This window comes from Ips typographus, linkage group LG6 (genome assembly GCF_016097725.1).
Source record: "Ips typographus isolate SLU linkage group LG6, UJ_Ityp_2.0, whole genome shotgun sequence".
Classification (NCBI taxonomy): domain Eukaryota; kingdom Metazoa; phylum Arthropoda; class Insecta; order Coleoptera; family Curculionidae; genus Ips; species Ips typographus.
Window position 1 is genome coordinate 7767922 of NC_138427.1, and position 25834 is coordinate 7793755.

The window sequence follows — 25834 nt, forward strand, 5'->3', positions numbered from 1 at the left end:
AACAAGACGGTGTCATCAGCATATTCTCATATTATTAATCACTTTTCCTCATTAATCACTTAAGTTCACATACTCCCCATAATAATGCATAGCAAACTTTTTTCTCTTCATGATAATGTGACCAACAAATCCGAACATCCTTTACTAGTCTATTCGCTTCAAAAAATTTCCTGATCTTCAAGTCATCAAGAAAATTATTACGATAATCATAGCTAGGTTTTCCATTTTGTGTTATAAAGGTTAAAGTAAAAACTTCTTCTACGTGAAAAAACATATTAAATGTTCTTTTTCTGGCCCAACTTTGAAAACTTCTCTCAAATAATAAAGACTACACCGGGATTAAGGGAACCGTATAAATCATGACTTTATTCCTGGCTCATCGATGTTTAACTCTCTTTCCCCACTTGAGAAGTAATTGCACGTCTCTGCGGTTTTACACTTCAGCGACATTGTGGTTTATTGCCTTGTTCGACCGGGAAACTTCTTAAGGAAAACTGATTCCTCGAAGGTCAGGAAATATGTTGGATGAATTTCTGAATATAGTTTGATAATTTTTCATTCGATAATAAACATTTCCGATTTTTTGCTGGGATACATAATTCATAGAACCGTTTCAAAAATTGCTTTTTGAGGGTCTGTAATAGGAATTGGAATTTTCCCGACCGGAATCACGGCGCTGTATAATCAACTTGTGCTGAATTAATTTTCTTGAGATAGCTGCAAGAAATTAACATTTGCCACTAAAGAAATGCTTTATATTGCCAGCTGTAACTAACACACGTGGCTTATCTTTTAAAGATGAGTTATATTAGCTACACTTCCTAGATGAAAAAAGGCAATAAACTCCAGTATTATTGAACCGTAAAACTCATAAGACTTGGTTTTATTTCTTGAAAGTGGAAAAATTACGGACCGTACTATGAAAAATGAACCTGATTTTTATGTTCTTCTTTGATAGCATGAACCTGGGCAATATATTTTACGCTTGAAGCGCTTTCAAGACCAGTATTCTTCATTTGAAAGTTTTTTGAAAAACAATTTTTGTATTTTGATATAAAACTCTATCACCTGTATTTGTCTACTTTTGTTATATCAAATACCTCAAAGTAATTTCAAGTTAAAATCAAAAGAAACTCAAAGTAATCTTAAAAAGTGGAAGATTTGACCAGTTAATTAAACCAAAACTAGTTTTCCGAACGAGGCTAGACTGTGACAAAGTGGGAAACTCTAAGATAATTCTGGGGACGAGTTCTTCCGGAATTAAAAGTAATTCTCTTTATTCTGCCACGACCGTCGTTGGGATTCTTTATTTATTTAAGGGCTCGTTTCCGTTTTTGATTTCATAAATTATTTATAGATTCAAGAATTCAATTAAAACCGTCTCTGATTATTCAAAATAGCTTGGCGTAAACGCGAAAGCAAAATTCCGATAAAATATAGAGCGGAACTTTTTTCCGGTGGTATTCTAAGAATCTATTTTGTATCGGTAACATGTAATAAAAAAAGTTAGCGTATACACGAAACCCGACAATAAGCTATAAAGTAAATGAAGTGTAAAACCATACAGACGTGCCAGCAATTCACAAACAGGATGAAGAGTTAATATAAACGAACTAAGAATACTAATAAGTGTAACAACTCTATATCTAAAAAGTTTTTTGGGTTTTCTGATACTTAAATGAGAAGAACTGCCATTAACATTGACCTAAATATTTACATGACTGATTATGTAAAGTAGAAAATTTGGTTTCTGTAATCAGTGAGGAAAAGTTCGATTGTCATAGAAGATATACGTAAATTATACATTTTTCAATGGGTTCCATAGATAATTTTCTCTAGTTAATCTGCGGAAGCAGAAAAATTGAGAAACTAACTGGAAATTTGATAATATCACACCTTTCAATTCATCACAAAGGTATTATTTATCCATAGTAAAAATGTGTGTTTAATTTTTGGGTACTGGCATTCAAAATAATGGTTGGGAATTCTGGTAGCTTTCTCTACTTGAAAACCTCATCTGATATTTACAAATGGGTTTTATTTTCAGGCACTTTTGGTCTAGGAACCCATTTTTGCATTATATTCAGTGCACTTTACATAAATTGCCTGATTGTAATGTTGGTTTAGACTTACACTAGCTAAGATGACTGTCATTATGTCATTGTGTAGGTGTTCTCAATTCCTTTGCTTTTATGAATTTTATGTATCAAATATACCCAAGAATGCTCGTTGATTGATTTTGCTTGGAGCAACCTTGCTTTGGAGCTGATCTCTTTTAGACTTTAAAAAAGTTGCCATTACGTTCCAGATGAAATTGCACTGTATGTTCAAAGCCACAATTTTTCATTATTTTAAATGGGACACTCTGTATATATTAGTGCCGTTTTGTTCTACTTTTCAAGACCAATCAATGACTTACTTTGTGGTGAACAAAAGTGTACAGTGTCTGAGATATTTAAGAAAAGAATTGCTCGTACTTTTCAGAGGAAATTGCACTGTAGGTGCTGTCATTACCTTCAAAGGCACAATTCTCCATTATTTTAAATGGGACACCCTGTATATTTTAATGTCGTTTCATTCTACTTTTCAAGTCCTATCCAATGACCTATTTTGTGCTGAACAAAGGTGTACAGTCTGAGATATTTAAGGAAATAATTGTTCTTACTTACGTAAGTCATAATTCTTCATTATTTCAAATAGACCACCCTGTATTTTAGTGTCTTCTGTTTCTGAGATAAATATTGAAATCTCAGCATATTTTTGTTGTGCTTTTGATGTGCAATAACATGTTTATACCATAAACATAATCACATTTAGATGGTAGGTTTCCAGGATTTTAAAATAAAGTGAAAAACAAATAAAATCGTTTATTTATATAATCATATATTTTACACTTTGGCAATTTTACATATATTTCACTATAAAGCAAACAATTGACCTCTAAAGACCTTCGTATTATAATAATTTGTTGTTAGTTGGTGTATTCATCGGTGTAGTTTTTATACATCATATACGGACAATTTAGGAAAATACATAAATAACAATCACAGTACACAACTGGCTGAAACCTACGTTTAAACTTACACTAAATATTAAATTTTGACTAAAGGGTTAATACACTTTTTTAGCAAAAACTAGTAAAATCATATTTTTACTCCACACAAACTGGTTCAGCTACCCGATGAAGACATACACAGTTCTGAAGGAGTTATAGTATAAAATCGAGTTATAAACTAAGATGATAGACTATTATAAAAATCAATCAGATTTGGTAACATATTAATTTAAAATATCCAGGAAAACAACAATGCAGCTAAATAACTACGGATAAATAATCAGTCGGGTGACATTTAATAGTTTTCGTGCCTATATGACATTTTCCTGTTTATCAGTAATTTAGTTTATTTCGGATATTTACTGAGGTTTTGTATAAATGAAAATTAATGCGGCTAATAACGCTGTAAATCATTTTAAAATAATTTAGGGTGTAGTAGCTGTATAAACAGTAATTAAATGTTACAGCAATGTTATATTAAACATAATTTGTGGCTGAATAAAAGTACTTATTACAATAACTGAATTAAAAATTACTTAAATAGGAACAGCACATCAATCTCAAAATGTAATAAGTGACCATGGACCGTACCCTTCTTAGCTACTTAATAAATAACGATTGACTTTTATATACAGTATTTACTATCTTTTTATATAAAACATTTTTAAACCCTTCAAATTTATTGCTGAATTTTTTACATAGTGCCTAACAGTATTAAAATATATTTACACCACAACTATAAGGTTTATTATCTGCAACGTTGTTAGTAAGTTCAGAAGTTTTCTGTACTGCAATAATCAACTGTAATATTATACTAAACATAACTTATTATCTACAGGTTACATGAGTTTAGTTTTTTACTGTACATAAAGCACATAGATATTATTGTAAGCATTTCTAAATAAATTAGTTTGGAATGCAAAAATAAAGTAGTACATGTTTGAGACAAGCTGACACAAGTGGGTAATGTACAAGATATAAACTAGAACAATACTACATTTGAGAAAATGTTGGCTTTTCAGGTTTCGGTAAATGTATCGGTATGAAAAAATTATTAAAATTATTTGCGTGGAAATCATGGTAAAATCACCCGGAAAATCCGAATCTGTTCCAATAAAACGAGAAGATGAATTCTATCTTGGAATGAACGAACTGTAAAGATAGGAAAGAAGTAGCATGGAAAATTTGTATTTTATATTAAAACGAACACGACTTCTCGCATCAAGAAAAGCTGAATTTTCATCGTTCCATACCTTTTTCTCGAACATAATATTTTAATATCACGACCGCTACGTTCCGTAGTTCATATTCTTGTGTTTTATTTTCAGTCAAGATATTTTCGTCTTTTAAAATTGATATTACATATTTCAAACGGGGAACAGTAATCCGCACCGAAAAGCCAATATTTACCCGGGAAGGAGACAATTTTTCAATCTTAATCATCGATACTCATCCTAATGCATGGAGTGCATACTATGGAACGGAAAGTCCTTGACACTCGGTGACCATCTGTTAGCTGAAACAAGAAAAGCTCATTTACCGGCCAGCTTTTTCACTATATTTGCGATTTTCCAACTTTTTTCATTTGGTTTGGGACTTCATTAATGTTACTCCTGACACATTATTTGGAAAGTTGGTTAATTGCAAACCTCAGGAAAACAATTAAACGATTTACAGGGCAAAAAATCTACTAGCCCTTTATTGGCTCAGGTGATGTTTAGTTTAGAGTGTATTAAGCGAAAGTTTAAATTGGAAAGTTGCGAGCGGACGGATAAAAGTAAGGAACTAAAACTGTTCCTTTTTTAATGAACTGAACTTCTTTGTTCTTGTAACTTACCTTTATAATACATTTCTTTGTGCATTGTCGGACAGTTGTTTATCTGAAACACAAACAGATTTTAGAATTTGATTGGAGCAAATAAAAGTATTTGTTACTAAAATATTGTTAAACAGTATAGTGTCAGTGTATTTGGTTTGTAGAAACCAAAGGGTGGTTAATTTGTCGATTTTGAATCTATTTTGTTTTACCCTAATAGGTAGATTTTTCTTGATTGAGTTTTAGTTTTAGATTAAGTTTTTTGTCTTGCGAAATTCGAAAAACGCCCTCTAGCGCCGTAAACTGACAAGATATCGAAATACGGTTTTTGCCATTAATTTTTTTCCAAAAATCGAGCTCTAGATATGTATACTAGTTTTTTCCTATCTAGCCGGAAAATGGGATTTTCCTGTCAAAACACACTAAATCCGGACACCCTGTAAAGTACATCAATGGTAAGAGCACCATTATTACTTGGCAAAGATGGGGAAAGAAACTCCTGGTTCATTTCTTGTGATCTGGTGAACTGTTCGTCATATCTTCTCTCGCAGAATGAAAAGTTATCTTTGGTGGTTTCGTGCTTTTCGTAAACTGTATAAAATCTATGCAAATAGTAAACTGTGGGTAAAATAAGCAAAATAAAGTTGTCCAGAAAGTAGAGTAGTTAGCTCTTAAATCCGGCGTTTGCTAAATTAGTTCCAAATTATCCTGCTCCATTCTTCGACGAGTTATTCGGGTCACGTTTGCCAGGTTTGCCATTAACACATACGTACGTGTAAACAAAATGGATGTAATTATATACCCTGGTTAATTGGAGAATAAACTTTCACGTTCACATCCGCTAATTTGTCCATTTAATTTTTTGCTCTCCGGTTGAAAACTAACTTTTTTTCGTAAAAACACAATATAGGAAAATAATTTTCCGCTCAAACAAGTCCTGGGTTGATTCGGAAGGGGAAACTGAAGATGACACTTCAAAGGTAAACGAGAGTTTACGGACGAAGGAAATTTTACTTCATAACGTCGAGAAAAAGGGCATATTAGATTAGCAATTTATCACCGAAAAAGTCAAAAAGAGGAATCTTAAAGGATGTCGGCGTAACATAATCCAGTCTGGCTTATTTTAGAAAGCACTTGCCGCGCGTCTTTTCTAATTTAGCTGATAAATCGGCCGGCCTTTCTTCGATAAAATATTACTTCCACTCTTTTTTTTGAGTACCACCAAAAAAGGGTATTTTCAAGTAGAAGGGTATTTTAAATCAATAAGCGATATAATAGCCTAGTTATGGAGAGTTCTTTTTGGAGAAATATTTAGTAGAAGTTTCAAACCAATTAAAACAATGGTGTCATCTCCTTAACCAGTTTTTAACAACTCTCCTCAATTTTTTCTTGTCTGGTATACAACTTAAAGTAAAACTTCGTTAAACGTAAAGCTTATTAATTTTCGGCAGGCTCTCGTTCAAAGCTGTTTTGAATTTCCACGGCAAATTTAGATGGGAGCGAAAGAATTATGAATTTTAAATAAAACTTTTCTACAGAGACAATGGGATTTTAAATGATTTCTGAAAAGGAGTTTGTCTGAGAAGTTTGCTGGTGAGATCGACTGACAGGAAGTAGGTTTTGTTTTTGGCGGATTATGTTCAGTGGATTTAACGGGAAAAATCGGATTTCAAGCATCTGTTTTTTGTTTTTTATGTTGTAAATTTCTTAATTATTTTCTTTTTAAACAAATTCTTAAAAATTATATTCATAAAGTAAGTCAACATTGGAGTATTTGCGTAAATCAATACATTGGTTGTAGTTTGTGATTGGTTCATAACAAGCAGCCAGCTGTAAGCTGCTTTTTTTGACCAATCACAAACCATGTGAACCATTATTGTATTCATTTACAACATGTCTGGGTGTCAAGAATTTGACAAGAAATTGTCATATGTTATTACATTCTGACAGTTAAGTGCTGCAATTCGCTAACTTAACTCTGCTGGACTGCTGGTTGATCAAAATTAATGCAGTTAATAAAATTTAAAATAGCAAACTGTACATACAGGATGAGTTGCTACACTTTTATGACAGAAAATGTTGTCTTTAATAAATATAAAATAAATCAAATACCAACCTGTAAATAAACAAAAACGAAAAACAGTCTATTATGATACGTGAAAATCGAGTTTTAATTAAAAAGAACAAAAACCTTCAAAATAGAATTAATTCGGATTTAACGGCCACGGATGAATGTAAAATTTGCATTGTCTGGTTTTCAATTTCCTGGATGAAAACGAGCGGACAGGTTTTGTGACATGTTTGTCCTGCAGGCCTGGCAATTTCTGCCGAACTGCTGGAAGCGTACGTAGTCTCCATTTCCGGCTTTGTCGGTCGAATTTAACTTATTACATTATATTGACATGTAAACATGTCTAAATAGGACGCATTGTAATGCGGACATTAACCAATCGTATGCATTTACTGGCCAATACTATTTATTCAGCTTTCAGGTTCTAGAATTGCATATTAATTTGCTAAAGTATTGAGCATTTATAAGCGAGAAAGTTGAACAAGTCTATTGTATTTTTAAAATTCACGGTAATAGATTTCTATTGACAAAAAGGTTTTATTTCCGATCATTTTTAAAGAACAGTGAATGTATTAAAACTTCCGATGAATAAGTCGTCGCAGTGGAAAGTTTTTCAATTAATAACAGTTTCCTCGAAGTTTCACGACAACTTAAATGGATGCGAATTGATTGATATTATTTCTTGGGAAATAACGTTTCGAATTTATTTCCCGTATCATATTAGAATAAGAATACAGTTGCAAGAAAACACGGTTTTCCGATAACAAAATCTACTTAACCTAAATAATAAATTCCTAAAATTTTAAAAATGGTTAAATATCTGTTGTTTTTCTCTGATCCGTTAATCAATACAAGGTAAAATACTAAAGGCACATCTGGAAATTTAATAAAACGAAACAAAACTAATATTTTACACAGCTCACCAAATTGCGGTTAGTTCTTGCCGTTTCTTCGAAATTACTGGTGCATACGGTCATGTTTTTCCGACTTTTCGACTATTACTTGGTAATGTTATTGTTATTATCGTAGTGTGGTATTTCTCGAATGGAATTCAGTATTAAAATTCCCAGGAAACTCTGGAATACTAATCTTCTATTAAGTTAATGACGATTTATTCAATCAGGAGAAAAATCAATAAACGTGTATTTTTGGACTTTATTTTGTTACAATTTTGTTATTAGTAGTTAGTAGATACATGTCAATATCCCATATTTAGGACTATTTTCAAGACTAAAATATCGAAATTTGTCTTCATATTGATCTGATGTTACTTTTCACTGATTTGTAGTCACTTTTTGGTGACCTGTGTGAAGTTGTAGTCAAATTTTTTTTTAATAGTTTTTCATGTTTACAAGTCAATTTTCAGCATTTCTAAATCAATTTTCAAGACTTCTCTGCTCTAGTTTCCTACGTCACATTTTATAAAAGAACCCAAAGGAAATAGTCTAATGGCGTCAGATTCAGAGATCGGGGAGGCCATTCAATAATCTCATCCACTGATTATGAAAGATTTTTAATACAGGGTGTCCTGAAATGAAATTGCAAAAAAGTGAAACAACAAATTTCAGCTTGCACTATAATAAATTCACCCTTTATATCTACTTTTACCACTGTCTACCTGGGTACGTTAGATTTTTTACTTTAAAATGGCTCAAAACAATTCAAATCTGGCCAACTGGGAGACACGTTAATTTTTGACATTGAAAATAGTCAAAAAACAGGATTTTTGGACTGTAATTGTTACAGGCTTTACATTTTTTAAACTTTATATAAAAACTTGTTATTTACTACTAGGAATAGTCTTAAAATCTTTTTTTTTCAGACTGCAATCTGAATAAGTTAGTAGATACATTATATCTGTTAATTCTATTGTTTTGTACAAGTTTGCTAATATTTATTGAGAATTAATAAAACAACTTAAAAAGTGAAAATCACAGTTTAAGATAAACAATGTGTTCTTCCACTTCTATAAAGAAATATTGATTAATTCCTTAACAGGTTAGAGGACGGATAAGCACTAGTTGAACGGATATGGAATCAGAGTCTAATTCTAACTGTGAGATATGAAATAGACCAATTGCAGCTTTACTTATCCGTAAAAAAGTATTGTCATCCGCACAGACAATTGTCAAACATTGCATTTTAGGGTAACTTTCAAGTTTCAATTACTGTTCATTTATGCTAAGTCTACATGTACTGCATTTACGTAAATCTCAACACAGTGAGAGTAGTACGTGATAGTTCAAGAAAAAGTAACTTTCAGCTTATCACAATCTACGAACAGTGCTGTGATTTACGTAAATGCTGCTTATGTGGTCTACCATTATGCTACATTCATTACTTAATAATTTCCTAAAATTCTATCAAAAATATCTCTAAATCCAATTTCACAGGTTGGTTAGCGCGACCTTCTGTTCAATTTAAACCTGAAAAATTTTGCAAGAGATGTTAAAAGATGTCGACAAGGATAATCCAGAGTGGCTTATTTCAGAAAGTTCTTGCCAGCAGTCTTTCCTAATTTGACTGATAAATCAGCCAGTCTTCCTGGATATATCGTGGATTAAGTCGTCCTGCAAGACTGAACGCGATATTTTACGACGACTTTTAACTGTCACAAAGGGCTGTTTTTTTTCTCTCAATAACCGTAACTGTTCTAGAGAATTGACTATTTTGTACGCGGAAAGGGGGGCAAATTAGCGAAATAGACATGAATTACCTAGCAGAGCGCAAAGACCTTAATTAAGGTGTCTAGATTCTGGGGTGAATTCTCACGAAAATTACCGGCAGCGGTGGATGATAATGTTTTAAGTTGGGGCGCTAAATATTTCGAGAGGGTCATTTAATATTGCTCTTACAGCAAAACAGGGAAATTACTCTCTTTGGTTAAAATTGAGGCTTATCTCCTAATTTTCCTTTGAAATAATTGAATTCATTTCACCTCACTTTGTTGAAATTAACTGAAACTTTTTTCATTCAAGTTAGTTAATTAAATATTAAAAGGGTGTCAAATTTCAGTGGGAGAAGAAAGCAAGCAAAACAATTTAATATATTACTTTTATGGTTATTCTGACAAAACTAACCGGCAAACATATTTTATTAAGCCGCAAAGTTGCGGTAATGTAGCATAATTACGCGAAAATGGCCACATTAGAGAAAAGGGCTCGTGGAGTCGGCGAATTTGCAAAAGTTGGGCTTCGCGATTTTACGCGGTCGTTAGTTTCGGTTCGTCTCGCATTTAATCCGAGATTTTACGCGGAAATATCCTCCGAAATGAACTTTGAAAATTTCAATCAGGGCCCTGGATAAGGACGACTTAATTTGGTTTGATGAGTTTTTCAGGTAGACTTCTGACTAAAACATCTTGAACGTAAATGAAAATGTTAATTTTGGTCTCAGGTACGCTTTACCGTATCAACTATGTAAAACTAGTTTTGCTCTAATCTTATATTATAATTATAATATTAATAAAACAATTCTGTGCTTACCTCTGCTTTTTTAAAGTTAATATTTGTTCTTATGGTCCTTTGGTGTAAAGGCTGAATAGGACGTGCGTTATTTCCCAACGGTGCTTTTGGAGCCTCCTCTGAACCCTGCATTAACTTGCGCAACTGGTAAAGCTGAAAACACCAATTTTGAGTTTTGTTTCATAGAAATTTTTTTTAAATTAATTGATTTAAATTGATTGAATTATCACATATTATGTAACCTTAAATTGAAATGTAATTATATTTCGTTGGAGCTAACTTATCCGAAAATTCAAACAAAATTTTTATTAATTTGTGCTTAAGATTATACATAGCTGAAGTCTGTGATGTTTTGTTAAACTTAGTTTTCAAAGACTTTTGTCTTTCTCATTCATCCTACAAGTCCATGGAAATTGTAAGCTTCTGGCAGTTTTTGGGAGATTTATAGTAGTATTTAAAAGCCTTTGGAATTTCTACAATAATTCTAAAGGGCCCTTGTAATTTTAAACAAATATAGACGGTTTAGGGCGTTTCAAGAGATTTTGGGCAATTTTTTGGGATATCTTCAGTAGTATTTAGAGGCCTTTGACATTTCTAAAATGATTCTAAAGTTCCTTGGTAATTTTAAACCAATTTGGAAGGTTTAGGGAATTTGGAGAGGCTTCTGTCATTTTTTGGGAAGCCTTCAGCAGTATCTAAGCCTTTATCATTTATAAAATGATTCTAAAGGTCTCTGGTAATTTTAAACAAATTTGGAAAGCTTAGGGCTTTTGGAGAAGCTTCCGGTAATTTTTTGGGAGATTTCCAGTAGTATCTAGAGACTTTGGCATTTCTAATTTGATTCTAAAGGTCCTTGATAGTTTTTGACAAATTTAGAAAGTTTAGGCCATCTGGAGAGGCTTCTGCAATTTTTGGGAAGTCTTCAGCAGTATCTAGAAGACATTTCTAAAATCATCCAAAGGTATTTGGTAATTTTAAACAAATTTGGATGGCTTATGGTTTTTGGAGAAGCTTCTGGTAATTTTTTGGGAGATTTTCAGTAGTATTTAGAGACTTTGGCATTTCTAATTTGAACCTAAAGGTCCCTGATAGTTTTTAACAAATTTAGAAAGTTTAGGCCATCTGGAGAGGCTTCTGCAATTTTTGGGAAGTCTTCAGCAGTATCTAGAAGACATTTCTAAAATCATCCAAAGGTATTTGGTAATTTTAAACAAATTTGGATGGCTTATGGTTTTTGGAGAAGCTTCTGGTAATTTTTTGGAAGATTTCCAGTAGTATTTAGAGTCTTTGGCATTTCTAAAATGATTCTAAAGGGCCTTTGTAATTTTAAACAAGTTTATGGCATTTGGAGTGGCTTCTGTCTTTTTTGGGAAGTCTTCAGCAGTATCTAGAAGCCTTTATCATTTCTAAAATGATTCTAAAGTTCCTTGGTAATTTTAAACCAATTTGGAAGATTTAGGGAATTTGGAAAGGCTTCTGGCATATTTCTGGAAGTCTTCAACAGTATCTAGAAGCCTTTATCATTTCTAAAATTATTCTAAAGGTCTCTGGTAATTTTAAACAAATTTGGATGGCTTAGGGCTTTTGGAGAAGCTTCTGGTAATTTTTTGGGAGATTTCCAGTAGTATTTAGAGACTTTGGCATTTCTAAAGGTCCCTGGTAGTTTTTAACAAATTTAGAAAGTTTAGGGCATCGTAGAACATAGAAGATCTAGTAGTAAAATTTTTCGTAGTATTCCATCTAGGCAAAAAGGTGCAATAAAGAGAAAAAAACCATTTTTCTAATTTGTAGCACAGGTTTGGAATGGAACCAAAAAAAAACAGTTAAATCTAAAATCTAAAACTACAAAGGAAAAAACGAGAAAAGTACTTTTGAAACCACCTAATATAAACTTGAGAGTTCTTAAGGCTCCCTTCTTAAGGCAACCACCTTTCTTATATTTCATTTTGCAAAATGTTAGTGGATTATAGTAAAGAGCTTTGTTGTAACTAAGTCGGGCTGTGATTGTGTCTATCCCACAAAAATTTAGCACACCTTAACGAGCGCATCTTGGTATAAGCAAAAGAGAATTAAGTCAACCGCATCCCAACGTTAATTGCAATAAGCTCCGCTAAATCCATCGTTAAACGAGTAGCAAAAAGGGCGCTTTTTAGCTAATTGGTATCATAGATTACAGAAATAGCTGACTCGTACCTCGCGTTTGGTAATATAAATGGGCTTATTAAGAATGATCCACACCGTGGTTTCCCAGCAGCCCGGGTGCGTCGTCGATCCCTCGTACGTCATGAAGTGCTCTGTGTCGGGCAGAAGTGCTCGTAACGAAATGTCCTTAACCGGTGTCGAATCACCTAAAAAAAAACACAAATACAGTTTTTTTTTACTCAGTCTAGACCCCAAACTCAATAAAATCCGCTTTGGGTCTGGCTTAATTATAATGGGTCTGAGTACCCCGTGTTTCACTTCTTTAATTAGGTCACTCTCCAAACTGACACTACGCTTACTGGCAAATAATGGAGCTCTTTTATTAAAAAGCCCCGAATTAGTCCTCTGATGGCACTGCCAAACTCGCGAAGAATCGGGAGAAAATTTAATAAAATCCCTTTAAAAGCTCTCATTTGCATAATGTTTGTGCTTTGATACTCCGCAAAGTTTACATGGAATAACATTTCCGTGAAAACTTTTTTAATCTCGCTTTTTCTAACTATAGTTTCCTTCGGCTTTTTAACTTTCTTGTATATAGTTTCATCTAAGTTTTTATCATTTTAAAATTAAGACTACCCATCAGTTAGTTTAACGTACTTTTCTGGATCAAAAGCTTGAAGCAAAATTTTATTTCGTAATTTGCTTCCAGTTAATTTGCTGAAAGCTTATTTCCGGCTAAATGTGTAGTAAACATATTAAAAAATAGCAACACACATATTTCCAATAAAAAACACGCAAACAAGCGTATCTCCGAATTCCATTTTCCTGTTTCTGGAAATGCCGACCGTAAAAGAAAAAATGTTTACATTATGAATAAATTTCACAGTGAATAAGTTGCATTAACAACGGCATGGGACGTTATCTTAAATCGTATTCCAAGCAAATGAAAAGTTGGCATAACAAAATGCCCTATTTATATGCTAAATGTCTTTACCACTGAGCTATTAAGGAACATATTGTCAAGCCAATTTGTCGTTACGATGTTTGTGAGTGCACGTATTTTTATAAAGTTTTATAATTGAATTCAAAGAATTTATTGAGTAAAATAAGTCCATATCATAAAATAAATGCGGGGGCCGTTCTTCCGCAAGAAATAGTCCTTCATGTCGAAGGATCACGCACAGTGCCTTTGAAATGGAGTGACACTTGCACGTACATTATTAGCCTGCTTTTGGTTATTATACCGCACGAACGACCTTATGCATAGAAATGTATGGAAACTTATTTTGTTTCAGTATGGAAAGAATATTATGAGTTAAGGGTCTTTATAAATTAAACGGAGGGAAACAAATATGTTTTACAGTTACTTTAACACTGATTGTTTACTGGAATATATTTAAGAACTCAGATGGTTGCTATGAGAAGCTCGATCAGAATTCTTGACATTTGAACTTGCTGAAACGGAATTTTCGAGAGAAATGTTGATACATGACTGTAATAGAAGAAGCTGATATTGGCGGGTTCGATTCACATTCTACAGACCTTTCTCTTGATAACTCCCCTTTCATCGTTTCAGAAATAGTCACCTTGGTCAGTTCCTTTATTGTCTGCATTGTGCATCCAAATGTTTTGACTTGTAAGTGGTGAAAGTAGAAGAAGAACCTTTAAGATGCTAAATTAAGACAATGCTAAACTAACTTTTGGATAAACTGAATTAGGGTTTCTTAATAAGTAATTTAAGATATGTGAAGAAATTGTTAAAACTATGAAAAACCAATTAAAACTTTACATCTATGTCCTAACATAAAAAAACTGATCGGTCAAACAAACAAAGAATACAAAATTGTGGTAAATTTTGGTCATTCTGACGTGTTTCTTTGTCAAGTGCATCAGTTTCTAATGCTTTTCTACGTCATACATTCTTACATATTATGTCAAAATGTAATACTGGTTATTCACTTCAACTTAAGGTTTCATATGAGTTTCTTTTTCTTTTTAAAACTATTTATTTATTGTCTCTGTCTTTTAAGTTTATTTTTTATAAAATGTTTCATGTTTTCATCATTTTGTTACTCTTACTTCACTTGGTTGATAGGTTGACCACATTGACCTTTTTGAAAAAAACAAATTTACAAAAACTTTATTTAAATTATTGTATTTACAAACGTTTCGTGTCCTTGTTGCATGCTAGTTACCAACACTAATAAAGTATTCTCATACGTTAAAATACTCCTTTTTATCATATATTACCATAAAGCAGCTTTCAGCTACTGGAAGTAAACATTTTCCTTGAGTTGACATTGTTTTTTTCGAAAACACACTTGTTTAACTGAAATCCCTGTAGGGAGCTTTTATCCCATTAACAGTCGGGAAAATTATTTAACACTCCCGAATTCCGACCGTTTATTTAACCGTCGTTATATGGTTAACGTCCCCTAGGTTGGTATTCGTTTTGCGGAAACGCTACTCGTATTTTGATTTATACACCGGCAGTAATGAAATTATATTTATGTTTATTTTGCGGCGTTAATATCGCTTTTAATTATAAACTAATCGCAAAACAATCTATTGTGGTTGATAGGAAAATATTGGTGATTAAAAATTCCTGTCCGTAATCGCTTTGTTTTATTAGAGAGAACTGTTTGTATAGTTTGCCTAGAAATGTCGTACACCTTTCCTTTTGCGTGGAAAAATGTTAAACAGTCCTCGACGATCGGGCATGCAACGTCGTCGCTCCATATTAAAAAGCCATTAGTTAGCCTGGATATCACAACAAGCGACATCCAGAAACAATTAACGAGACTCAAGGGGTGATTCCCAAGTTAATTTATCATATACGGGATATACCGTCTATCCTGCTGACGGGTGACATTTTCGGGAAAGACTCTACTACTAACTAAATAATGGAGATTTTCAAAAATTTTAATGAATGCAATTTGTAACTAGTGTTTAGTAAGTAAAGTTACTTTGAATACATTAGAATGTTTTGTTTGGCTCTTTTTGATACAAGAAAGTTTACAAGCACATATTTCATTCCAATATCTCAAGTTTGAGTATTCTGAAAAGCGGTTATCCAAGAATGATTTTACTGGAGATTACAGTCACTTGAATGTGGTTGCAGATCAAGAAGTGTTACCAAATTAGTTAAATGGTCATGGAGAAAAGCTTAAACTGCCGAAAACACACTTTGAAAGAACAGCCAGGAATCATTACAAAATGGTAATGCTGATATAGTCAAGGGGGTCATTAAGATGTGTTTGATCATCTTATCTTCTTTAAAAGCACAATTGAGATAACTAGTCCTCAACCATTTCTTCCAGTTTAAAATTATTTGTAGTGTAAATTAAAATAAACTGAATCTTTTAGGAGACTTGGAGTGCAAAACAAACTATCACTGCATCGCTAATTAATAGGAAATTATAAGCGTGGCAAGATCACATCGGTCACGCCAAGTTTACATACGCCCACATTTGTTATAGCACTCGCAAGAAATCCCGAGTATATTATTTATTACACGGCATTTAGTTGAAGCATCGCGTGCGAGTATGGCGGCACTTTTACCCTAATGAAACGTGCTTGTTTTCATACGACCGGCTCTGTTTCCCTCTTTAAATCAAATCGAGTCAAGATTTATTTTTCGAGCGAGTTGTTGCGGTTATTTACGGAGTGAGAAGGGAGCTTATTTCCGACCAGAGTAAACTCATTATTATTATAACTAGATAAAAATCGTTAGTGGCTAGCTCGAGAGACTGAGTGCTTGAAAGCTTTTAAAAACGGGTTGCGAACTAAAAAAAGAAAACGATCTTTTTGTGACCCAGCTCTAAATATTTGACAAAAGCTCTACATTAGCGGTTGCGGTGGTACACTTCCATCGGAGCACTAACGCTTTGTCAAAGGAATAAATAGCATCACGTCATCCCTTACAAATGATGGCGTTCGTTCGAGATCCGACCTTCTTAAAAATGATGGCCATTATCTGGCAGATGGATCGCGAGCAATCTGACTAATGCAAAACTCGGAGTTTCCCATATACTGCCGAGCCAGTGAATATATTTTAAAAATATGTTTATAAGATCGTGATTTATTTTCTCGCCATGTTTCCGGCGCTCGGGCGCATTCCACGGTTTTTTTTTAGGAATGATGAGCTCGATTTGGTTCCTTTCAAACAAATTGAAAATTATTATTACGATTATTTCCCACTATTGCATCCGAAATGAAGTTTTTCGCCCAAAGTGATGAAGAATCATGTTTCGAAATCTCATTTCAAAATACTAGCTTCAACGAGACGTCATACTTTCTACCTGGAGGATTCTAAAACAAATTTGTCGTTTTACAAGGTAAAAAAAATCAGTTTTTTCAAAATTTAAATATATTGCTGTGACATATGACAACTTCTTCAAATCGTAACATACTTCCTCCAAAATTCTAAAAAACTAAAAAATACCCTAAAGAAGATTGTAGTACAATGGAATCATCCAGCTTCTCGCGACCACTGCTGGACATAAGCCTCTTCTCTACGTCGCGTCTCCAAGAATTTCTATTTTGCGCAAGTTGCATCCAATTGTGTTCCATTCTGCGTATAACGTCTACCCATTCTTCCATCTTCACGGGGTCTCCATTGTAATAGTCTTTTGGTCCATCTATCATCGTTTAGTCTTGCTACATGGCCTGCAAATCTCCATTTTAGCTTTGCTATTTTCTTCATGATGCCCTCTATCCCTGTTCTTCTTTTGAAATTTTCATTTTCCTTTGTGATACCCTTAGCTTATTTCTGTTGTTTTTGGTGAGTTACAACTGGAAACACGCACATTCTCTTAAGACTCATAAGAATTTCACTATTAAATACTTTCTTTGTTTTGCCATATGCAGCCCATCCTAAACAGATTCTTCTTTGTATCTCTGGTTGTCTCTAGTGATTTTCACTTCGTGACCAAAATATCGATTATGTGTAACTTCAGCTATGATATTGTTTGCTAATTTTATTGTTCCACCGATGACTAAGTCATTATATTTGTTTTACTTTGGTTTATCTGTAATCCCACTTCTTTGGTTACTTGTGCCAGTTCATTAAGATTACTTCGGCTTCATGTAGGTCATCAGCAATGAGAACAGTATCGTCGGCGAATCGAAGGTTGTTGAGCATTTTTCCGTCGATGTTTATCCCTGTTTTGCACCAGTTTGCATCCAGCAATGGATAATTTTAAAATTGTTTTTTAAGTCTGCTATGTCAAAAACTGGTCTTAGATAAGATATTCTTGATTTTCCAAGCTGAAAGCAGTTTAAAAACCCTAAAAATAGTCCAGAGTTCTAAGAAAATGAAAAGCAAAGTGAAAAAGCTTGAAAAGTTAGTCTTCAAGTTAATTTTTATGAATCTAATGTCAATATTCTGTATTTAAAACTATTGTGTTTTCAAATTTTGAAAACTTACTTCAAATCCAAATTTTTTGATGTCACTTTTCGTTGGTTCAGAGTCACAAGTTTTTTGTGTCTAATAAGTCAATTTTCAAAGTTTAAATGTGTGAGTTTGTAGTCAAAAATTCTAGAGAAACTAATTTTTCATGTCTACAAGTCAATTTTGAATACTTCAACTTACCTAAAAACTATGACCACTGGCTACAAAGACAGTTTTTAAGCCTCTCAAGTCGATTTTCACAGTTTTCAAGTCAGTTTTCAAGACTAAAATCTTTCAATTTGTCTGAAAACTATGAAAACTGGTTACAAAGACAATTTTTAAGCCTCTCAAGTCAATTTTCACTGTTCCCAAGACAATTTTTAAGTTGGGTTGGGTTGGTTTTGGTTCTTTGAACGTAATAACTCAATTATATCGTAAACGAAGTTTCAAACCAGAATTTTATAATATAATAACCTACTTATTTTTTCAAACTGAACAAGAAAAGTAAAAAAGTGTAATTTTTTAAAAATATCTAGTGATGTAGGAAATAAAGCCGAAAATGAAAACAATCTTTCTGTATCTATGCCACTGGACAGTTTTGATAAACGTCATTAATTTCATAAGTACTTGTTCCAAATTTGATCAAAATTGCTCCAACTGACAGTTATGACAAACAACTGACTTTTTTAACTGAATTTTAAACGCCAGTATTTTCCTTAGGAAGCATTTTTCAGGAAAATGACATAATGCATGTCAACTTATTTTTCGATGGGCTATCGAATGGTAAATTATTGGCATTTACAACTGGACCACCCTGTATATTAGGCTCTAGGTTCTATGGTATCAAAGACCTTCTAATCTACAGGTCTTCAGTAAATGTTACTTAGCCCTAATCTATTAAATCACCAAGACAGTGAACAACCAAGATGTATGTACAATTCTTGATTACATTTAAGGGTTTCTTTCCATTTCAAACATTATCAACAAAAGTAGTTAACTACACTTATTTCATATATCATTTTTTCGGTAATACGTTTGACCCATTATATAAATTAGTTTTCTCTTAAACTTCATTAATTTATCATAATGGGTAATGTATTATTGTTCGATTTGTCTTATTGAGCAGTGGTCTCTCATTAATAACATAGAATACATTAGCATTAATTGCCCAATAGTTTCGATATGGTCACATTCAATCGTCTACCAAAAATATTCACAAATTTCAAGTGACTGAAATCAACTAACTTTATAGAGAAATTTATGTTGAGCGTCAAACGATACGTAAATTAGTAGACCCAAATCGGGTTACTGTTTATCATTCCTGCTAAAATTGTATAAACCAAATTCTCGATTTAACGCCGGATTATATCCCCCTATTGTTGGCAATCACCTACCAAGTAAAACCGACCTCCATAGTCATTTCCCTAGCGTTCTCCCTTTTCGAACGATCCGATAACCGGCCGTAATTAATAATATATAACACGATGACAATTCATTTAACTTGCGGCATTGTTAACCCGCCGCTATCTATACAAATGCAAATGCCGAAGTTGGCCAACTCGGTAAATCAATGGAATTATACGTTTAGGAAAATTGGAAGCTAACCAGACTAATTTTCGTGAAAGCGGCTACCATTTGAAGGTGATTTCGGATTATGGGGACAAGAACGTCCTGATTGACTTCAAATGGGGTTTGATTATTACGTGCTACTTTATATTAATGATATTTAACAGTCTGGCTGCATTTGTCAGCTGAATAGTTTTTCCTCGTTGATTGGCGTAATAATATGCTTTTCTGCACCGGACGGAAAACCCATTTTCATCTCCACCTCAAAGCTTATAAGTAATCGAGGCTGACAGTGGGGATTTATTGCGGAATCTGTTAAACTAACAGAAATGCCACGCTTACATGAACCCCCACTTTAGATTCGATTGTTTCAGTCTATTAACCGGTTGTTTGATAATATCTCATATTAACAGCGTGGAGGCACAGGAGCATCAATCCTCTTTAGTCGCTGCTTTTACGTCGATTATACATTTGAGGTAGAATAATACAGTTTCCCATAAAACACGTTATTGAACAATCTATACAGAGGAAAACACATATTTAGAAACATCCCCATATAGTAAAGTTGTTCTATAATTCCATAAACCATATAAAAAATAATATTAAGGGTAATCAACATAGTAACACTGTGTGTAATAATTTACGTATAGAGGCTTGAAAGAAGAAGATTACGTACGTGGCCAAAACTTCATAATTTATTCGTTCAATGTTTTACGCACATATGATATTTCCACACATGAAAAGTAAACGTTCATTAAACTCTATTCAGTTTGGTTTTTGGCTTTTTGTTATTTTTGTAACTTTTTGTTGTTTCACAAGACGAGATTAATACTTTCTACCTCAGAAGATACAATTTTAAGTATTGAACACTCTAAACTATCTTCTCTCCTAAAATCTACTAATTTTGGCGCCTTTTATTTTTCCCTTTTTTGTTTCTTTTGTCAATTATTCTTGTTTTCTTCTTTCTTTTGAATTCTTCTTTGTTTTTCTGTTCAACTCTTCGTCTTTCATTCTTCTAATCTTCCCTCTTTGTTATTTACTTCGCTCAAGCAACTAGAATACAATTTTCTTGCAAAAGAAATACCCACAATTGTGTTTTTTTCCTGTAAATCCTCCTTCTTCCTTTTTCTTGTTTAATGATCATGTTATTAATGATCCTTCTCTCTTCCAATTCTATTTATATTCTTCTCTCCAGTTAAGCTTCAAAATTTATTCGATTTTCTTTTATTATCTCCTGTGAATTATTCTTCTTTTTTTCTTTTTTCTCGTCAATTTTAAATGAAACACCCTATTTTTGTTTTATTTGCTCAATCAGAAAATCTGTTTTTCTGATTTTAAATGAATTTTGAGATGTTTGGAGCTAGCTATCATCACTAATATTTTATATGTTCTTTATTTTCGATTTTCTTACAACTTTGATAATTTCAACTATGCTGTCACATCAAAATTAACGGAATTGACTATTAAGTAAACGAGTATAAATAATCACTCTGTACAAAAAATGTTTGGCACCTCCAATAGTCTAAATTGAAGTAAAATGTCTAATAAAACATTTTCGAATACTTGTGAAGCCTTAAGGGGACTTAAAAATTCACTTTTATTCAGTGTGACCATAAAAAATAGTCAAACGGCGTCAAATCAGATGACTTACATGGCTTTTCTACCTGCTATTATTTTGCACCCCATTGCAAAATAGTGCTCCAATTACAGATATAAACCAAATAATGTTTAGAAATTTCTTGGCAAGTTATCAGAAATTCTATATCATTGTTATCAGATATTGTTGTGGCCTCGTTAGTCTAGAGGTTAACAAGTTATGGAATCCTAAAACAGGTTTTCCAATATTTTATCTGCCACACCGAGTACACAATATAATTTTGACAATTCAAAGGTATATTCGACTAAATTAAGACAGTTACTACTAATAAAATTTTAAAAAATGCAGTGAATGGAAAGAAAAAATCTGGTTGACATCGTAGTCTAATGTAAAATATCCGCTCGAAGCGTTGATTTGAAAATGAGATATGATCAAACAAACCGTTAACAGCAACAATTGAGGCTAGAACGCTGTTAGAGTGGCGGTTCGTGTAGGCATATCATCGAGTTCTGTTTGTTTAATGGAGTTTCCATTAAACTGGAATTGTACTCCACGTTTGGCAGGAAAACATTTCGTAACATCAAGCTTTGCGTTTATAAATATGGATTTGGATATCTACACGCCTGCACTGTTTTGATTTTTGTCCGTTATCCTCAGCAAATTGGAGCCCTAAAGACAACGAAATACTAACCAAATTACCTGGAAGACCCTCGATAATCCGATTACCCGGGTTTATTGCAAAAACTTTGCCACGTAAGCAGATAAAGAGGAAAAAAGGCCTTCCCGCACGTGGAAGAAGAACGAGAGGCAAAGCGGCTTTGCTGAAAACAATCGGCTTATGACACCTTCGGCTTTCGGAGCAAAATCGACGAAAATTGTTCGGTAAACATCACGCCAGGTAATTTTTTCTCTCTTTTTTCGTTCCGGGACATTTTTCTTTTATGCAAAGCTCCGATTTTTAAGCTGGGTATTATTTTCTGGTCGAGTCACTTGGAAATCCCACAAGTAATTAAACCTTATTTTGTAGGCCACATTAGTCACATACAAAGAACTCAGTGGGGATTTTCAAAAGATCTTACGTCCGCTCCTTTCATCTTGAAGAGTTGACTCTTTCGGAAGTTTTTAGCTTCAAAATCGAGCAAAACGGGGTCGCTTTACCCCCGTTACAAGGATGAATTTTATTGTCTCGCTGTTTGTTTAATGGATTATATCAGTTAGTGTACTCGGGAGACCAACTACGACAACTCACATGTGCACCGCAATGCACCGTTATGTTTAATCAGCCAAACACACCGAGCAGGTGCTAATCCTTAGAGATTAGACGGCGCAGTATTGTCAAGTTCCTGGTTTCAATTTTCTCAGCAGCTGCTAAGAAGAGGCTTTTATCATACTCTATTGTTCCGCATATTGAACCTACAACTTTATGAGCGGTTTTTTTTTTATAAACTTTCCGGCACACAACCCACATTCTTAGATTAAATTTTCACTCGGATTATTAATTCTTTTAATTGGATTATTCCGAATAGACGTAACGTGATCGCATTAATTAATCGAACACATCTATCATCGAGAGACTATTGACCTTCCTCAATTTAGTATACCTATGCATACAAAGGACATGGCATGACACTACAAATTGAACCCAACACTTCAGGGAATATCAATGTCAAAGCATTATTCGATTTGGTAGTAGCACAGACAAACTAATATATACAGACGGTCAGAGCAAATGGAAGCCATATAATTTTGGTGAAGGCGCCAGACCAGTCAGACTAATAAATTGTTTTAAAATATTTTGATGACTCATGCGTAATCGGCTGCGATTGTCTGAACGAACGAAATTTGTTTTCCGCAGTGTTGCCATATTTCTGCAGAGACGCGTTCGGCGCACGGCATTTATGATTATACAACTGCATCAAATCACCGGCGCGACGCGACGGTTCGGTACGGAATAGAAATAAGAAAAAAAGCCGAGCGCATTTTGTACGTATGCTTGCAAATAATTAAATTTAATCTAAAATAGTACGTGTTAAAAATTCTACCTAATTTTAAGGAATAGTACATTAGACAAAGATTATTACATTGATATTAAATTAAATTAAATACTCTAAGTGAAATTACTGATTGTTTCGGTCATTATAGTAGTTGAAAAATTACTTTCTAATGACAGAATTTCCAAGAAATTTTGTGTACAATTATTAAAATATACTCTGAGAATAATGCAATTTTCCGTTGTGTTTATATCAATTGTTTCGTTTTTATTGAAACTCATCAGCGTTGTGTAGAAATCGCAGAAAATAATAAGTGTAATACGGAATGCAACATTTTGGGATTTATGTGTGAATTTTTTTTATTGATTGATACATAAAATCAATCAAATTGAAAAGTACTGAATAATAAGAGAAATTCAAATTTACGTTGAACATTTTTTAAATTATGTTGTTTTTTGAATACACATGTGATATGACACTTCTTCATTGTCTTCTAGACTATACATTAAACCACAGCGTAAGTAGACAATAATAATAATTATTAATAAATAATAATCTACCTAAAATAGAAAAATAAAAATTACCTAACAAAGTGGTCTTTTCAAATAAAAAAGCAATGATTCACATTGTTACAAGAAGTAGAAAAATTTACTGGCTGCACTGCCATCTGTTATGAGACGCTCGAAATAGATACCGTCGATTCGCCGATGGAGACTGTTGAACAGCAAAGGGTCTCCATTTAGCGTTTCGTTTTTTAACCATTTGGCTGACCGTCTGTATATATTAGTTTGTCTGTGGTAGTAGTCATAACATTGATCGACATAAGACTTCTTCGATCAAGTTTAAATATGTATGTTTACCAATAAAAAATCATTTGCACTCATACAATCATAGGAGATATCAGCACAAGAGAAAAGCAATTTCTAAATATAAGATGTATACAGCCAATTCAGAATGAATTTAATTGGCAATATTACGTTTTATTGAGAACCAACAAAAAAAAAATAAAGCGGAAAGGCAAAGTACCCGGAACAGTAATAAAGCTAAAGATTTTGCCTTTGGCATTGGTTGTTATATTGACCTTATTTAAAATAAGGAGTTTCGTTATTGCTCATCTCATATTGAAATTTAGCATCAGGCATTCCTTTATCATTATTATTCTGACCTACTAGGAAGGAAAACTATACAGCAAAAATATTTATGTTTAGAAACTGTAAGATGTATGAGTAATAAAAACTTACTAACACACCAATTGTATTGGTATTTTTTGTCAAAGAAGCAATATCAATTCTTCACATTATCCATTATGAAACCAAAGCAGTTTTTACTTATCATTAAGATTGATGATTTAACTAATAAACTAAGAAAATTTTCTTCATTTTAGTTGTCGTTGATAAAATGTATAACAAGACTTTTTGTGTTTGGAAACTCTGGTCCTGGATCTCTTTGAACAAGTACCCTTTACAGTTTTTCCTTATAAATTTTATATTTATAACAAGAAGCTTTGGAACATTTTAAATTAGTTTTGACAAGGAATTATTGTAATAAACAAATTAGAGTAAGTAGTTAACTATCCTAGATAGTTCCAAATCTACGTCGCCGAGTCGCTGGTACATCAAAGACACAATATTACAAATACAGTTTGATGAATAATGGTAAAAGGTAAAACCTACAAATTATGTTGATTCTAAAAAATTTTAAAACTCAATTGTTTGATGTCTTGTATATCAGAAGAAGGTAAATTTGAGGAAACCTTGTTTGAGGTTTAGACCAAAACTAATTACAGGGACATGGAATTATCCATGTCAACTCAAGTCTGGCAACCCCTCTGCTTGTCAATTGATAATAATACTTTATATATACTGTACATTTTTTATGTTTTTCTTCTTCTTCAAGCCATCTCCTTTCAGAAGGTTGGCTATCATCGTGGCTATTCTCACTTTTGATGCTGTAGATCTGTCCAACCTCTCAGGTTATGTAACCAGGAAATGCGTTTTCTGCCTCTGCTTTTTTTTCCCTGTATAATATTCTACAATAATACATATTTCCCCTCATCATGTGGCTCAGGTATTCCAGCTTCCTTATTTTAATTGTGTTTCCTGTTCATTTCTTATTCTTTAAAATGCTTCCCCATTTATTACCGTATCTACCTAACTTATTCTTAAATTGGCTTAAGGCTTGCCCAATTCTTGATTTAATTCCTTCAGTGTACTGATCACCTTACTTGACCGTTGTTCCTATTTATTTGTAGTTTCTACTAGTTTTTTGTTGATTCATAGTTTTACCTGTTTCTGAACTGATTTTGAAATGATCATAAATTTGGTCTTTTTTATATTTTAAGTCCGGTCTCCTCGCTCTATAAATTCTATTGTTTCGGCAATAAGTATGGTGTCGTCTGCATAGCGGATATTGTTAATGGATATTCCATAAACATTTACTCCCATTAATGTTAATCTCTCAAAATTTTTCTTACTCAATAATAGAAAATAGAAAATATTTGTTTTTAATTTGCGAATTAGAATCTAAAAAACACTGGACAATAAACGTCGTACCAGAATATCTGCGTGTCGTTTTGTTCAAAGCAATAAAAAAATCGCTCTTTATTATCATTGTTTTCTAGTGCCATTGAGCTGTTTGAAAAAAAAAGAAACACTCGACGTAAGCAATGAAAAAGAGCATCCGGAATCGGAGCCATCGTGTTGTGTATATTCGGAGGCTAAGAGCGGACGCTATCTGCGCT

General features: G+C 33.1%; 1 protein-coding gene across 2 annotated transcripts in view; it reads right to left on the minus strand.

Moving 5' to 3' along the window:
- Positions 1–2852: 2852 nt before the first annotated feature.
- CARPA (Carbonic anhydrase-related protein A) overlaps positions 2853–25834 on the minus strand; it is a 92595-nt gene continuing 69613 nt past the window's right edge. For both annotated transcript variants that reach the window (XM_081981952.1, XM_081981953.1), the window contains 4 exons: positions 12600–12754; positions 10428–10559; positions 4893–4935; positions 2853–4571 (listed from right to left, as the gene is read on the minus strand). In XM_081981952.1, coding sequence (XP_081838078.1) covers positions 4510–4571; positions 4893–4935; positions 10428–10559; positions 12600–12754 — 392 coding nt within the window. In that variant the 3' untranslated portion in view covers positions 2853–4509. The remainder of the gene's footprint in view (positions 4572–4892; positions 4936–10427; positions 10560–12599; positions 12755–25834) is intronic.